The sequence below is a fragment of the Canis lupus genome, chromosome 2, assembly GCF_003254725.2.
Source record: "Canis lupus dingo isolate Sandy chromosome 2, ASM325472v2, whole genome shotgun sequence".
NCBI classification, from domain to species: Eukaryota; Metazoa; Chordata; class Mammalia; order Carnivora; family Canidae; genus Canis; species Canis lupus.
In genome coordinates, this window is record NC_064244.1 from 6,475,899 (window position 1) to 6,492,586 (window position 16,688).

General features: G+C 35.6%; 1 protein-coding gene across 2 annotated transcripts in view; it reads right to left on the bottom strand.

Annotated features, from left to right (window-relative positions):
- The window catches only part of GPR158 (G protein-coupled receptor 158), a 409,138-nt gene that overhangs the window by 13,419 nt on the left and 379,031 nt on the right, over positions 1-16,688 (bottom strand). For both annotated transcript variants that reach the window (XM_025463914.3, XM_049099715.1), the window contains 2 exons: positions 15,976-16,214; positions 1,284-1,422 (listed from right to left, as the gene is read on the bottom strand). In XM_025463914.3, coding sequence (XP_025319699.3) covers positions 1,284-1,422; positions 15,976-16,214 — 378 coding nt within the window. The remainder of the gene's footprint in view (positions 1-1,283; positions 1,423-15,975; positions 16,215-16,688) is intronic.

Consider the following 16,688-nt stretch of genomic DNA (forward strand, 5'->3'; position numbering starts at 1 on the left):
ATACTTCTTTCCTTACTTAAAAGTTAAAAAAAGTGTAGGTATGCCTAAGGTTCAACTGCTCTCTGGCATCATCTATTCCTACAAGGGCAAGATATAATTGTAATTATTGACTAAAGTGAGAAATATAAATATCTTCTAAAACTTCCATAGATCCACACCTTCGCACTCTGACTCCCACTATTATTAATCTCTGTTTTTCTACTGAGGGAAAAGACAAATATTGAAAATGTCTGATTACATTCTTAAGTATGTCCTAACTTTTCATATATGTCAAGTAACAGAATAACATCTTTTTGTTGCTTTTCAAATTATAGGATTCCTTTTTTTGTTCTTACAGGTTTTCACTTCATTTTCAGATTTCAATAGATGTAAATTCTCAGAAGGTAAGTCATACACATTTCATTTTGTTCACTTATCATAAGCTACTTTCTTCTTCCTTTGTACTTACTAACTACAGGAATATATGGGCTATCAAAAAATGGAGGGCCAGGCTGTACATCCTTACAATAGAAAGTCAGTGTTAAAATGTGACAGTGATAAAACTTTACTGCACACAAAAATCTAGTCATCTGGTTGGAGTGGATTTTTAGTTTTGAATTTAGCAGAATTAATACACATAAGTTGACTATGAAGATTTTAAAAGTATAAACTAGCATATTAACATGAATGAAAACATAGATAATTTATCTACATCTACTTTATAATGTAAGAATGTGTTGCTTTATATCTTCAGAACAGACTATATGTCATAATAGTATTCAATGCCATTCCCATAAATGGTTTAATGTAATACATTGAGTTAATTTTCAAATAAATAAAGGTGATTAACGAAACATCAGAAGAAGCTAAGAATAGCACTTTAAAACAAAACAAAACAAAACAAAACAAAACAAAAAACTATAGGAATGCCTGAGTAGCACAGTCACTTAGGTGTCTGACTCCTGGTTTCAGCTCAGGCCATGATCTCAGGGTTGTGAGATCAAGCCGCATGTTGGGCTCCATGCTCAGCGCTGAGTCTGCTTGGGTTTCTCTTTCCTTCTCCTTTTGCTCCTTACCTCCCCATCCTGTGCACACACTCTCTTTCTAAGTAAATCAATCTTTGAAAAAAAAAAAAACTATATTCATTTGTCATTTCTGTGACAAAGAAATCAACTTAAAAACACAAAAACACTATCCTTCCTAAATCTTTCCATTATGTATTTTATCCAATTTTGCTATTTAAATTAAACTGCAACACATCAGAAAAATAAAACAGTTATTTTCTAGCTCTACAGAGCACTTGCCTAATTGTATGGAATATAGCAGAGATAATGAGCTCATTGTGAACTGCAACAGCCATATATCGTGGCTCATGAAATGCTGATGGGACGGTCCGCACTGCATAGCAGAGATAAACACCCCACAAGAGGAATAAAAATTCAGCTGTGAGAAGGACAAAAGAAAAAGAAAAACAATTTTCCATTAGTTTTATAGGTGAATAAAAATGTTAATTTTAAGTTCTTTAGCATGCATTTCGTGTCTATTATAGAAACATTAGTTTAGTTAGAAATAGGTGCATACAAAATGTCATTCACATATGAAAACATATGACATATTTATTTTAAGAGATTTTATTCAGTGTAATAGAATATATATATATATAAAGAGTGGTTGCTGTCTCAGATTTTTCTTTTGCTAATACCTGGCTTTTTCCTAAAACAACTGTAAAATAATTTTCCACATCCCCAACCTAAGTTTCAGATATTCACAGAGCATCTGGGTCATAATGAAGTCAGCAAAGCAACAAAAGCAATGTGTTTATATGCAGCTTCTAGAAATTTAAGCTCTTACTACACTGAATCTGGTTCTACAATATAAAGATATCCATCACCAGAAATGTGAGAAAATAGGTTGTTAAACATTCAGTGGCATATTTTATAAATGAACCATTATTTCTTCACACATGACAGAAATCATATCTTTTGTGGGTGGAGTGCTGAAGGCTTAGTAAAATTCATAATCACCTTGTTTGCAGGCTCAAGCCAGAAGAGACAAGCATAGGATAGCACTTAAGGATAAAGGGCTTCAAATGGGTGACGGGCACTGGGTGTTATTCTGTATGTTAGTAAATTGAACACCAATAAAAAAAAAAAAAAAAAGGATAAAGGGCTTCAGAATCACACTAGACCTGACTAGAAATCCTGGCTCTATCTCTAATTAATTTTGCATAATCTGAGGTAACTTAACCTCTCTGGACAGTTTTCTTATCTGGAAAATGAAAATAGCAAAAGTATGTATTTCATGAGATTATTTGCTACTGAAATCAAATAATGGATATAAAGCACTTAACAAAGTTTCTGACAGTAGATATTAGATAAATAAAGTAATAAATAAAAACACACATTAAAGGGCTCTTATTGTTAAACATCTCATTTGATCCCCCCATTTTTGTCAGACTGAACATTGCTATTTTAACTCATTCTGATCAATAATTGCTACAACTCATTTTATCTTAGTGACAGTGTGTTCATTGGATGACAGCATCTAAAGAAGATAATATCTAAATAATAAAAAAGAAGAAAGCTTTAATTTGGAGAAAACCTTTTATCAAATGCATCACTTCAAGGTAACCTACTTACTTATCTACTGAAACACTGACTTCCATTCCCATATACCAAGATGTTTACCTGCCAATATTTCAATATATTTCTGTCAGTATTTAAACAACAGGTAGTGCCCTAATTATTGAAAATCCCATAAGTAAACACATTTTTCAAGAGTTACTCTAAAACCCTGATGTGGTTAGAAGCCAAATAAAAAATAAGCCACACTCATAAGACCTCCATGAGATTTATTCGGTCCCAATTATTCAGTATGTTGGCCACTGGCCATGTGCTATAAATGTTCTTTCCAGTTGAGTTCTACTGGATCAGGAAATGCTGAGGTCTTCCTGTAGAACTTTCCTTCCTAATTCTTGTATTTCTGTTCATGGTACAACTATTGCCTATTTACCCAGGTTTGAAATCTCAGAGCCACCTTTCATTGGTACCTTTCTACTTAAAGCTGTTTTTCATATGGATCATTCCTCTCCACACCCACAATGACTATCCTTTAAGCACCTTTAAGGTCACTCCTTATTTGTTACAATTATTTTTCAACTGTCCCATCTAAATCTGGCTTTACTCTGGGTTCATTCATTCTTCATTTACTGAATCTCCACTTTGCTCACATCAGGATTTGTCCAAATCCCTGGTATTCCATTTGGGTTAGCTGATTCACATTTCCATTATAAGATTCACTTATATTCACCTAGGACCCTGGAAATAATTCCTGCCCCAAAAGGAAGACTATAAGAGATTCATGCCTTAGTAGACGAGTCCTCATTTTTAGGACTTTCTTGTCACCCAGGCTTCATGTTAGCTGCCCACTTTTTTTGGCCGTATTCTTTTGTGCTTGTGTATGTTTCTTAGCCCCTGACTTCTTACTTGAGTTGCTGACCCTCGGGTCAGGCTTTTGTGAAGTACTGCATGCATCTTCATTCAGAAATCTTCAGTAATTTCTTCAGAAATTACTTTACAAATGCTTGGTCCTGGCACTCCTTGACCCCTATGACTTCATGTTGTATATCCAACATGATCTTCCAATGCTTCCCAGCACAAACTCTGAGCTGACCCAGCCAGGCTCATCCTCTGAACACTTCAAAGATTCTTCTTACTCTTGAGTCTTTGTTTATGCTGTTGCTCACACAAGAAATCTCTCACTCACATTTTTAAATCTTTCGCAGTTTTTCCATGTCTAATTCAAGTCCCACCTCCATTGCAGGGACACCTAAATCGATTTAACTTTGCAATGCATTTTACTTCCTCTAATCTCTTATGGTTTTTAATTATTGATATTACACAATGCGGAGAGTAATGCCACACAACATATAATTGAGAGAAAATCATTTGTGGAGTCTTGTCAATCACTCCATTCCTTAGCCCCAAGTAGTTAAGACCTTCATGGCAAGAAGTCAGTATTATTTATTTACTTACTTTTTAATTCAAGTATATAATTAACAGTCAAGTGTTATATTCATTTCAGGTAGACAATACAATGATTCAACAAGGAATTGAGTCTTTCAATTATTTTTTCTGCCTTTGCCCACTTAGATAGCAACAGTACTGAGCATACATAGATAAGATTCCATAAATATTTGTTAGTTTGAAAGAATGTAAGTGATACCAGTTTCAGGTTATTAGAGATGTAGACTTTCTGTTAACCTTGCCACTCCATCGAATACTGCAGGGTCTAGACATGATCTAACGGTCATATTGGCATTATTATTAGCAGTCACAACCACTGTTTACTAATGGGCCACTATGTGTTTGGTAATGTGCTTGGCTCTTAAGAATAGAGAATGCAAAAATATTATTAAACAACACCAGCACAAAAATATGTTGAAACTGAAGGATTCACATGTAATTAACACTATATCCTTTTAAATACATTATTTCCTGCCACTTTTTGTAGTGTTTTTATATAATGTTATCCTGAAGATTGAAAAAAAAAAAGGAAAATAGCTAGGTTAATTGGGATGCTACAATGTAGAAGCATATTTAAAAATACGCGATGAGAGAAGATTCCTCCTAATAGCTAAGCTTAACATTAAAATCATTTCATTAGCAATATCAAACAATATGCTCTAGCTGAAAAACAATTTATTATTCAAAGTACCAATTAAACTAAATGTGATATATGAAAGTTGTGCTTGGGAAAAAAATCAATTTCATATAATTAACTTCAAACTAACATCGCAATTAGGAAAGAAAATATGCAGATGTTACCAAATTTTGCAGTGTTATTACGTGGGAGTTGAAATATGTGTTGTGCTTCTGCTTTAGAAAATAATTTCTGCTGTTAAATGGTTTTGATGGGAGGCATGAGTATAGTAAAAAAGGGAATTGCATTTATAGTTAAAGATCCAAATAGGGCTTTCAGAAAACAGGTATTTTACTTTTAATCTATAAGGGATAACACTTTGAAAGTTAACTACCATAGCCTTTTAAAGATTAATAGGCCATAATGAAAGTGATTTCACATTATCTTTCCAAAGGGCTGGGTCAAGCAAAGAAGTAAGAATTAGTACCAGCTTTTGGACACTGAAGATGTCTCAGCTTTGTGATCTTAAAACAGCCACAAGGGCTGAGAGAAAAACAAAGTACAAATGTCTCTCAAGCTGTGGTACCCTGGTTTGCCATGTTGCAAAGGCATTTTTTTCTTAATAAATAACATTTTGTGCTTCTTAGCCCTTTTAAAAATATGTGGCACAAATAAATATACAGATGAAGAATTTAGGGTTAATTTCTTTTAATGTCCAAGTATTTATTTAATGTCCTCCTCTATCTTTCTCTAAGTCTCCCACTTCAATGTTTCCTGTTTTCATGCTAATAACATGGTAGGTGGTACAGAAGTTATCATGAAGTATTAAATCAAACAGCTTTTTTAAAAGATTATTTATTTATTTATTTATTTATTCATGAGAGACACAGAAAGAGAGGCAGAGACTTAGGCAGAGGGAGAAGCAGGCTTCCTGTGGGAGCCTGATGTGGGACTCGATCCCAGGACCCTGGGATCACGACCTGAGCCAAAGGCAGAGATGCTCAACCACTGAGCCACCCAGACGCCCCTAAATCAAACAACTTCAATGATGCTTGAGAGTAGCTCAAGTTCCAGTGCTATCTGGTTCAACTGGCATATGGGAGCCTTGATATTCTGGAGGCTTGACTGCCTTTTCTTTGGTTAAAATAAGGACAGTTATGAGAGTAACAATACTTACAACAATGAGAATGATACTTTTGATAAAATTTAAAACTAGAAATGACTTTATTAGACCACGTGGTCTGGGGGCGTACTTTTTTGAGTGTGTATGTGGCTGCCAACAGTGGGTGGTTGGTGAATTGCAGTGATTGTGCTTGCCTAAAGTCAATTTGTTCAGCTTTGGGATAGAGAATGATGGAGTAGAGGGTGGATGTTGTAGTATGTTTCACAAGTAGGACAGTGGAGGCAAGAATGACTGTTCCTTCCTCAGCTCTCTGGAAGCATAGGAGCCAAGGGATGGGCAGTGTTGGGGTACAGAATATGCCTGTGGAGGATCTTGTTGTACCTCTGTTGCCCTCTCTGTTCACAGCAGAGCAGAGCCTGGAGCATAGGCTCCTTAGTTCCTGACCAGTGTTTTCTGAATTACATCTTCTGCCTGAGGGTTTCTTTTGCTCTATTACTAACAGGCATAGAGAAAACCCAAGGAAATATTTTTTAAATTCTATTGAAGAAAACAAGTATTTTTCCAAGCAGTAATTGTTTGTATTCTAAGTAATTCATATGCTAATTATTATTCCATTTGGAATGACTTTTTGTCCTCTCAATCTGACTTTGTAGCTAACATCTGTTGAATGTGCCAGGCACTGTGCTTAATGCAGTTTGTACATTATCTACATGTATGAAGGCTTTATCGTAGGCTGTGGCAAAATTCTGAATGCCCTAATTTTAAGCCTGTGTCTGAGATACTGTGTAGGTCATATAGTGACTTGATGATTCTATTCTCTTTCCTACTGCTGTGAATGGTCACACACTTGCATGTTGGCTTTTCTTAATTGCTTCCTTTCACACATTTCTAGAACTTGGGTCAAGTTTTTCACAATCTCCATTGCATCTTGAGAGGGAAAGTTAGGGAAGGTATATTTTTTTCCCTCTGTTTCTGGTATGGACACTTAAGATTTTTAAAGTTTGATATGGGGCAACATTAATTTAGTGAAATTCAGATACTTCATAGGTTATGGACACACATTAAAGATCATGAATATAAGAAGAGTCACAAAGACAGAATAAGATTGGGGACCTCTCAGGGCACAAGGTCAATGTCAGGGCAGCAAGTTCTAAATTCTGTCTTCTAGAATATCATTTTGTTTTCCTCTTCCTGTTTTTTGCCTGTGTGTCCTTTAAAGAGGGATGTGGAATTGGGATTATTTGTTACCATTTAAAAATATATTTTAAATTGTATCTTTTTTAAAGACTCACAGCATTGACAATTTTTTTGCCTTTGCTTGGGCTATCTCACTAGATTTACACATACTTTTTGAAGGGCTAGCTTGAGTGGTTTTATGACGATTATAGGGGTTTATATTTGCTTGTTTATATTCTACCCTTGTGGAAAATTATTTTACTTCTTTGAGATGTAGTTACTCGTGTTAAAGGGCAAGAAGAGAATAAAATGACATTTTATTATTAATTGTATACTTACAGTGTCATTTTCTCTTTTGGAAGCTAAAAAAATTTTACTTCCTTGTTCAATTTCTACTTTGTAGAATCCTTGAGACAATTTTGCTGAATTAGGCTTGGCTCAGGAGGACATTGCTTGACTACTGAGTGGGAGATTCACATGGTCTTTACAAATTTTCTACCATTTTCTTGGCCAAATGGTCTCTTTCTTATTTAATTTATCCCAGAGTGTTGACTACCTTGGGGAGTGGGTCTCAGTGAGTTGAAACTGAAAATCCACACACTTTCCTACTCCTATGTAATGTAATCTAATCTCAGAGGAAATGGTAGCACCAGGCTCTCTGTGATTACTGCAGGAATTGGAATGGGTGGAGCTGTGAGAACATACTGAAACTTGCAGTCCATATGGATCAGCAGCTTGTTATTTAAGCTATGATAGTCCTTTTCATTCAAGGAAAAGATCTGCCAAAATTTTCTTGACAACTGAGTTAATCTATAGGCCATTTCTCTTCAAGCAACAAAACATAGGCTTTTTTGTTTTCCTTCTTAATGTTGCTGCCTCCCTTTAAAATGCCAGGGTTCCACTGTGGAGCTGAAACTCCTTAGAAGAAACCATGACCACCATGGATACCCTAGTTATTCTTGCTCTATGTCCTTTGGGAGCTGTTGCAAGATAATTACCAGCCCTATCACAAAATCTTTAACTTCTGAAAAGAAAAGTGGCACTGTAAGGATAAAAATTAAGATACAAAATAATTTGTCCTTTCAGCCCTGTAGCATCATAAATACTCCTCAAAGACACAAAATATTTTTCTGAAGAGGTGGTATATAAGTACACAAGAAAATAAGCCCACTTCACTCTTTCTAAAAACACTCAAGCAAGACCTTCCAAAAGTATGTGTGAGTTTCTAGAAATGTAAGCCCAAACAAACCAAGGCAAATAAACCATCTACATGGTTAGGCTTTTATCCTTTGACTGACATTAAAAGTACTTTTTAAAAGTAGTAATAAGTGATACAGTGTGGATTAAGACATACAGTAGTACAGGGCAGCCCTGGTGGCTCAGCAGTTTAGCTCCGCCTTCAGCCCAGGGTGTGATCCTGGAGTCCTGAGATCCAGTCCCAGGTCAGGTTCCCTGCATGGAGCCTGCTTCTCCCTCTGCCTGTGTCTCTGCCTCTCTCTCTCTCTCTGTGTCTCTCGTGAATAAATAAATAAAATCTTAGAAAAAAAGACATATAGTACCTTGGAATAAAAGAAGATGTATGTAAATGAAGCTACATCATGAGCATTAATCTAAGTCAGATGAAGAGGAAGTCTAATCTACTTTCCCCTACGCTCATTAAATGGTGCTTATATCACATTTCACCTGTCATACGATAGCCTAATCTTCTACAGTAATTAAGCATTTAAATCCTTAGAAACAACTGCTATTTTAGAATTTTCCTATCTAACTCAGGAAGACAGTTACTGTGGTCTTGGTCTCTTCTAAACATCGGCATATGACTAATTAAATTACTGAACATATTGTCTTGTGTGTTTAAAGTACTATACCAGGAAGGAAGAGAGCAAAGAAGAGCATGCCAATGAAGAAGAGGATAGCAAAGATTACATTTTTTTTTTTTTTTTTTAGACTATTGCCCATGGGCCAAATTTTCATCTATTGCAAACCTCTGGATAGTTTGTTTATCCCTTATCTTTTTTTTTTTTCTGCTTTATTTATTTTTTATGATAGTCACATCAGAGAGAGAGAGGCAGAGACATAGGCAGAGGGAGAAGCAGGCTCCATGCACCGGGAGCCCGACATGGGACTCGATCCCGGGTCTCCAGGATCGCGCCCTGGGCCAAAGGCAGGCACCAAACCGCTGCGCCACCCAGGGATCCCACATTTTATTTTTTTTTAAGATTTTATTTATTTATTCATGAGAGACACAGAGAGAGAGGCAGAGACATAGGCAGGGGGAGAAGCAGGCTCCCTGCAGGGAGCCCAATGTGGGACTTGATCCTGGAACTCTGGGATCACACTCTGAGGCCAAGGCAAATGCTCAACCACTGAGCTACCCAGGCATCCCAAAGATTACATTTTCTACAGCGAAAACATCCCATGTGAAATTCATGGAAATGAATTAGAACTTTAGAACAGTGGGGGAATCCATATTGGTATTATCTTAAACAACCAAATATTAAAAAATTCCCAAATGGAATGTGAACCCAAGCTTATAATACCTGTTTGCTAGATTTTTCTCTATGTCTTTCTTTCAAAGTTGGTGAATAAAATATATAGCAAGGGATGTCAAGCTCTAAGAAGTTTCCAAAACCATAAGATACTTCATATACTGGTGGACTTTTCACAACTATGAAGACATGGGCAAAGATCTTGATTTATAAGAGTCCTTGTCAAGGAATAGTCATTAAATCACGTCAGTGTGATTGAGAATTAGGCCACAACAGCGATATAGAAAGATATGTAGAATAAGAGAAGGTAAATAGAAAGATGGATAGAACTTTTTGTGTATATTCTTGTGCTCAGTTAAGGAAGGCAGCAAACTAGCCTTAGTCTCAATTATGTCCCCGACCCCCTAATTTTAAAGATTTTATTTATCTATTCATGGGAGACACACACACACACACACACACACACACACACACACACACACAGAGGCAGAGACACAGGCAGAGGGAGAGACAGGCTCCATGCAGGGAGCCCGACATGGGACTCGATCCTAGGACTCCAGGATCATGCCCTGGGCCAAAGGCAGGCACTTAAACCTCTGAGCCACCCAGGCTGCCCAATTATGTCCCTTTTAAATCACATTAGATTATCATTACCTAGAAGTAACCAAACAGAAATGTGCTTACCTAAGTCTGAACTAAAGTCTGATTTAGCCGTGGAATAGAAGTTCCACATATCCTTGACATTATGATCTATCTATTAGTCATCCTTTTGCTACCTTATTGTTTCTTATAGATAAGGTAAGAATCTGCTCACTTATTCCAACTTATCTTAGTCATCCTACTGTTTCCCCATCTTCAGTTTATGCTGTGAATGTGTAGTTAGAAACTGACTGCTAACCAACTAACTAAGCATTGTATCACCACCTTTATTAAATTTATGTATTCCAAACCTGGAAGCCCCATACTGGAGGACTCTACCCACAAGCACTAAATCCAGGTGTAAAAGATGTAGTCTTCCTTATCCTAGCGATGACATTATGAAGGTAATTCAGGTATAAGAAGTTAATTCTACTCAATTGTCAGTTTTTACCAATAAATTAGGAAACCCCTAGGGTAAGAGTCTTAACTTTTAGCCATGAAAAATTTTATTGCTATTGTGCAAAATCCTGAACATGCACAACTGATTACCAACTTACTAAATAGGGTAAATAGATTTAGAAAAAAATTGGAGATTCCTACTCCCAAGCATGTTTATTTGCTTTCTCCCTTTATTCAGAAGAATGTTTCTAGTCTCAACCCCCTTATCCTTTACATAGCTCCAAAAGGATGGTCAAATAATATAATAATCAAGAGCGTATCAGTTTCATTCCAGTTCAATATTTATAAATGCATCATGTGATATTTTGAAAATTATAATTCTGATTTGCTAGCCAGCTTTATGCCATTCACTTATTTTGACTATTGGACAAGTCAGGGATAGAATTCATAAAAAGGCTAAGGATTGCCAATTTAGTTTCTGTAACTTGCTCAAAAATACCTCTCAAAATCTGAACATACACTTTACCATTAAAATGAATGTGGGGACAATTGTGTAACCCCTAGAATTTTAGCTTTAAATGTTTCGTCAACTGGTGTAATTCTGACCATAGAAAATATTATAAGATAAAGGGAGCTGAGCTCATCCTTTATTCTTTCAGCAAATATTTATCAAGAGCTGACAGATACTTTGTTAGGTGTCAGGGATATACTGAGAACAAGCTAAGTAATGGTGTTGAGGAGTGTTAGAACTACCAGGTTGGGAGAGAAAGGAGGGATGAGGAGATAGAAGAATATGAATGGCAGATAATATATTTAAACATACTCAGAAAAATTCAAAGTGCTGAGCCACGTGATAAATGAATAGTATAAGTACTACAGTATTATCTTTCTAATAGATGATTTTCAAAGCAGTATAGCACTTTAAGTCTTTATAGGAATTTAGTCTGATCCAGAAATATTCTGAAACGTCCACAATTTGAAGTTCATTTCTCACCAGATTTTAAAAAATCATTAAAAAACTCCCAAACTATTGGGCCTATAAAACACTTTTCACATTGCCTGTTCATCTGTCTTTTATAGTTGCAATGTTTACACCTTTATTTGTTTTCCATTTAAAGGTGACCTCACAATTTTTTATACAGGGCAAACATGATAATTGAAAATTATAAACATATTTAAATAACAATGGGATTCTGAAAGTCATCTTTTCTCCCTTTCTATGTTTTCACATATTTCCTCAAAGTAGAAACTGAGTCTCATAGAGGTTTGGAGATTTTTCCAAGCAGTTTCTAAACCTGGTCTGAAACATTTGTGGCAGGCAAATCACCTGTCTGAGCAGTTTTGGAGGTGCCCTGCACAGTGAGCAAAAACAGAATAGACCCATTCTTTACACTTATGACCCACATTTCTAAATAGAGTTCTACTTCAGTGGGAAGACAAGTATTGCACTCTTTCAAGTGACTCTTTAATTTGTATTTTTAAAAAATAGATCCTTTTTTGATAGGTAAAGCTAATCCAGAATGCATGTTTATAAATGTATTAACCACCACTTTCTCTTTTTTTTTCTAAATTGACTCCTGACCTAATCTAAGTGTACAGAGCTTCCTGACAATGATTTTCACAGCCTCAAGGTAAAACCTATCTATTGCTTCTCTGCAGCCTGTCCCCTATATAGAAACATTTCCACTTAGGAAATGGAATAATTTAGCTTTTAGTACAGGTTTCTTCTTGGCTGACTGAAGATACAAGAATTTATTCTTGAATAACAGTCTGAGTATAAAAAAATCTAAGGGCAAACATGCTACTTATAGAAATATATAAAGAGAACTGAAAAGAAGCATCTGCCGCACATTAGAAAACATTAAATTAAGAGAGGTTAAATACAGAATATCTAGTGCTACACGCACTAGAAAGAAAAATGTAAGATATGTGAAAGATAAATAAATGGAATTGCTGTAGGGTAGTGTGAAAAAAAATCATAGCAACCACATGTCTCTGATTCTTTTAAGAGAGTCCTAATTTCAAATATTTGTTCCTATTTGTTAAACCATGTGTCTCGACTTTTCTTTAGAGAAATGTGTCACTGCAGGAAAAGTGTTGAAACGAAGGTGTTCTAGTAGTTTATAGGATGGAAACAGAGCCTGGAGCTAACAAAACCACCGCCACCATCACCACCTTTCAACTTTTTCTCGCCTCTTGAGTCTCTGCACCCTGTCACTTGTCTTTTATTTTCTGAGACCCTAATATTATCATTTAACACCTGTGGGAGTATTATTTTAATGCCTGCCTCTCAAGTTTTACTACTTTTAACTCAGTCCTAGAGCCATGACCTAGATCTTCCCACCATAACAATCTCTTCTCTTAGCTTCTCTCTCTCTTCTTACTGTAACTGAGACCTGCTTAGTGTCCAAGGAACTGCATTCTGTAGCCCTCCCAAGCTCTGGATCTCAAGCTATTCTCTCTTATACCACCTACCTCAGGCTCTCCAGGAAGGTGGGCTCATAGTCCTCCCTGCTCTCTGTGCATTCTCTTCTCTGGTATTATCCAGAATTACTATATTTAAAGAATGCCTACTTTTTTCATGTGTTTTCATCTTTGCTAGTAGAAAAATTTGCTACCTGGTAAGCTGTATCTTTGGAGGAAAGCAGAATTTAATGGCAGTAAAACACAATAAAAATAGCCCATGAATATAAAGAGCTATTGCAGCCAAAGTAGTTAAACAAATAACATAAGACAGAAAGTTGTGGTCAGAATGGAATTCTTTAATGAGAGATTTGGGAGGTAGGGGAGTTTCAGATGACAGGAAAGTCATAGAAAGTGAGACAGGTCACTGGAGATAAGGGGGTTAATGTTGAATGAGCATGGCACAAGAGTTAGTTTAGGTCATGGGGGGTGGATAAGAATGGGAAGGAATATAGGAAGATTTACAGATATGTTGACAAGAATTGGAAGACAACTGATGTCTGATTGCTATCTTACTTTTTTAAGAGAAAAAAAGAATATTAGTTAGTTTGGAGGTGTAAAAGGGGAGGCAATACAAGACTTGAAATAATCATTGTGAAGAATATTCTAGTGATTGATCAGGGAAACAGAGTATCATGGAATGCCCAGAGCAAAGTTAGGATAAGTGATATATATTCTAGTAAGTTCATCTGATTATTTCCTTCAAGTCAGTAGTTCTACACTTTAGAGTAGCATCAGAATTACCTAGAGGGCTTGTTAAACACAAACTGTGGGGCCCCACGATTCCAGTGTCTGACCTATAAAGTCTGTAGGTGGGCCGCTGAATGCACATTTCTAACAAGTTGCCAGGTGTGCTGCTGCCATCGATTCTGGGACCACTTTTGAGAACCACTGCTCTTTCTCCCTTCTAATGATTCTCCCTCCTAAACCCATGAATTTAATTGGTCGGTCTATTCTCTCTTTCTCTCTCCCTCCTTCCCTCTCTCTCTCCTAAAGGCAATCTATATTGACTTTACTGATTTATCATATCACATTTCTGGTTCTCCAAATTCCTTAACAGGTTTTCAAGACCCACAATAAACCTAACTATCCAGAATTAATCACAATGTATTCCAACATAATCTTTCTTAGATGGACATTTCCTTCTAAGGAAATATAATTTCCATCCACCTCTACCACTATTCCTATCAAAGGGAATGTTTTCTGTACCACTTTACAATAACCTGTGTTATCCATGGCTCAAAGAACTTCCCTTTAAAGATTCCTGGGTTCTGGTCCAAACTGTTGTCTTCCTTTATTGAACTATTGTACCAAGAGTCTTTACCACATAATTTTGTTTTTTTAAAATAACTTTTAACAATTCCCATTTATTTATATAAACCAATGGTAAGCTACTTGATAAGAGGAACAGAAATTTCATACATTTTATGTCTCCTGCAAAGTGTTCAACATAGCATTAAAGAAATTTACTCAGTGGGTCTTGTTTACTGTATGAAACTTTTACTTATATATAAAGTTTTTAATGAATAAATTGCAGGTTACTGTCAGCTATATTTTCCTATTTATTTCTACATAGAGACAGGAGACCATAAATGTCATTTTCTTCAGAATGTAAAAGAACATTTTAAAAGGCCTTCAATATATCTCAAAACCAAGGTATACAAAATACAGATAATGCTAGGTAAATAGGCCATGGTTTCTGCTTGTTTATTCCCTACCCATGATGAAGCATGTATTTTGAGTATTATAAAACAGAAAAGAAATATAGTGGGCTTTTCTTCACAGTAATGTGGGAAAATGATTTTTCCTAGTTTGGTTAACTTGGATTGAAGAATGTAAAACAACTTTAGAGGTTTCTATTGAGTAGAAATTTTATACCTATACAATTTATTTATATCTATACTTAAGTCAGAATCAGATAACTTCTAAGTTTTATCTTCAATATTGATATCTACTGATACATATCTATTGATAATTTCTGGTATGTTTTTGATATTGATCAAAATAATGAAGGTTGGCTTTACAAATTATCATTATAACCATTCTTTTTATATACTCACAATTGCTTCATTATTATGGATATCAGGCCTATAAAATTCCTGAAATATCTTGCCCAGGAAAAATATCATTACATTTAAATTGTAAACTAAATATATCTGTTATTAACTTCTAGCAAAACACTAAATGTGAATATTCAACCAACAAATTGCCAAATATGGGGGGGGGCAGAAAATAGGAATTAGACTCACTGCCAAATAAAAATAAGATTTGTCCTGTGGTTTGCTGAGGGGAATGACAACAAAATAATAAAAATTTGTTTTCATTATTTTTTGTATCTTTAGAGGCTTGGCTTAAGCTAGCCTAATGTTAACAACAGAAAAATTTCTATTGATTTCTCCTCCTCATTTTTCAAAAAATCAAGGTGCCAGAAAAACCTATGCTTCTGGCCTAAGATGTCATGTGGTTCTTCCAAGTTCTCCAGTTTCTCAGGCATGGAACAGTCTCTCACCAACCCCAAGGAGCATGGCTTCATTTTTGTGGAATACTGGACCTCCAGAGAAGTCCTAATAAATTATCTTTAGAAGAGCCATAGATTAATTAAAATTTTTGCAGGGAAGATCTCTACTCAAAATGTGCCCTGCATCCCTAGTCTGAAATATCACAGGACCTAAACTATATAAAAAATACTAGTATGTTTCCCTTTTTTCCCCTCCCAATTAAAGAAATAAATCAAGAAAACAGCTATTGTTAATACAATGGGAATACACTGATAAGGTGGAAAACAGAAATTTTCTTTGTAAGAAGTAGTTGTTTTTATTTGCTGCATTTCTCCTTCCTAATTTACTTGACCACATTTTCTCAACAAAGCTACATACCTTTGAAAAAGAATGGAAACTCAGAAAAAGTCTGCATTTCACATGTCATTGTCCTTTTCATGATATTGTTTTACCCAAACCATATTAGGTGAAATCCCTTTCAGTTTTGTAAAAGGGTATGGTAAGGCTTCTAAAGAAGTCTATTTTAGGAAATAGGACCAGACAACGCACAAAATAAGTGACCACATACCAACTGCTGTCATGTAATCCCAGCGCTCAATGAGGCACATATTGAAGATGAGGTGATCAGATGTTTGCCCTTGGCCAATAAGTGAAATCTGCCTCTCCAAATTCTGGCAAACAGACGAAGTCCAGCCAACAAGAAACCAAAATACTACCAGGAGCATTACTGCCAGCATCCTCATGACCCGTCCACCAGTCATATATGGAATCCGCTGGGCTGTTCGTGAAAGAAACACCTTCAAAACCCTGGAAAAGCAAAACATCAAAATGTGAAGGCAAACTTAGCACTCAGAAAAACTCCATATTATTTGATTCTTCTAGGTGAAGTTTAAGCCCACCAAAAACCTACTTATGCAGAGTTTTAACATGAAAAAAAAAAAAAACCTAGAAACAGTATTGCTTTTATTTTCACTTAATTTCATTCTAGTTTTTATCTTCCAATAGCAAAACAGATATTCTACTTTAGATGGCAGTGAGTCAACAGATTTGTACAGGATGAAATTATTTTGAGTGTGTCTTAATATTTTAGGGAACATACTCAAGATCTTAAAAAAAAAGGATCCAGAGGCAAACTGGCTCAAACAAGATTTCCAAGGGATCAAAACTAGTCTTGAAAATAAGTAGCTAGATTTCACACTATTATACTAAGCCAAAAACTTCCCTGAACCAGTTAATTTTTTACAATAGAATAACATGAAAGGCATTTTCTGAAAATTATTT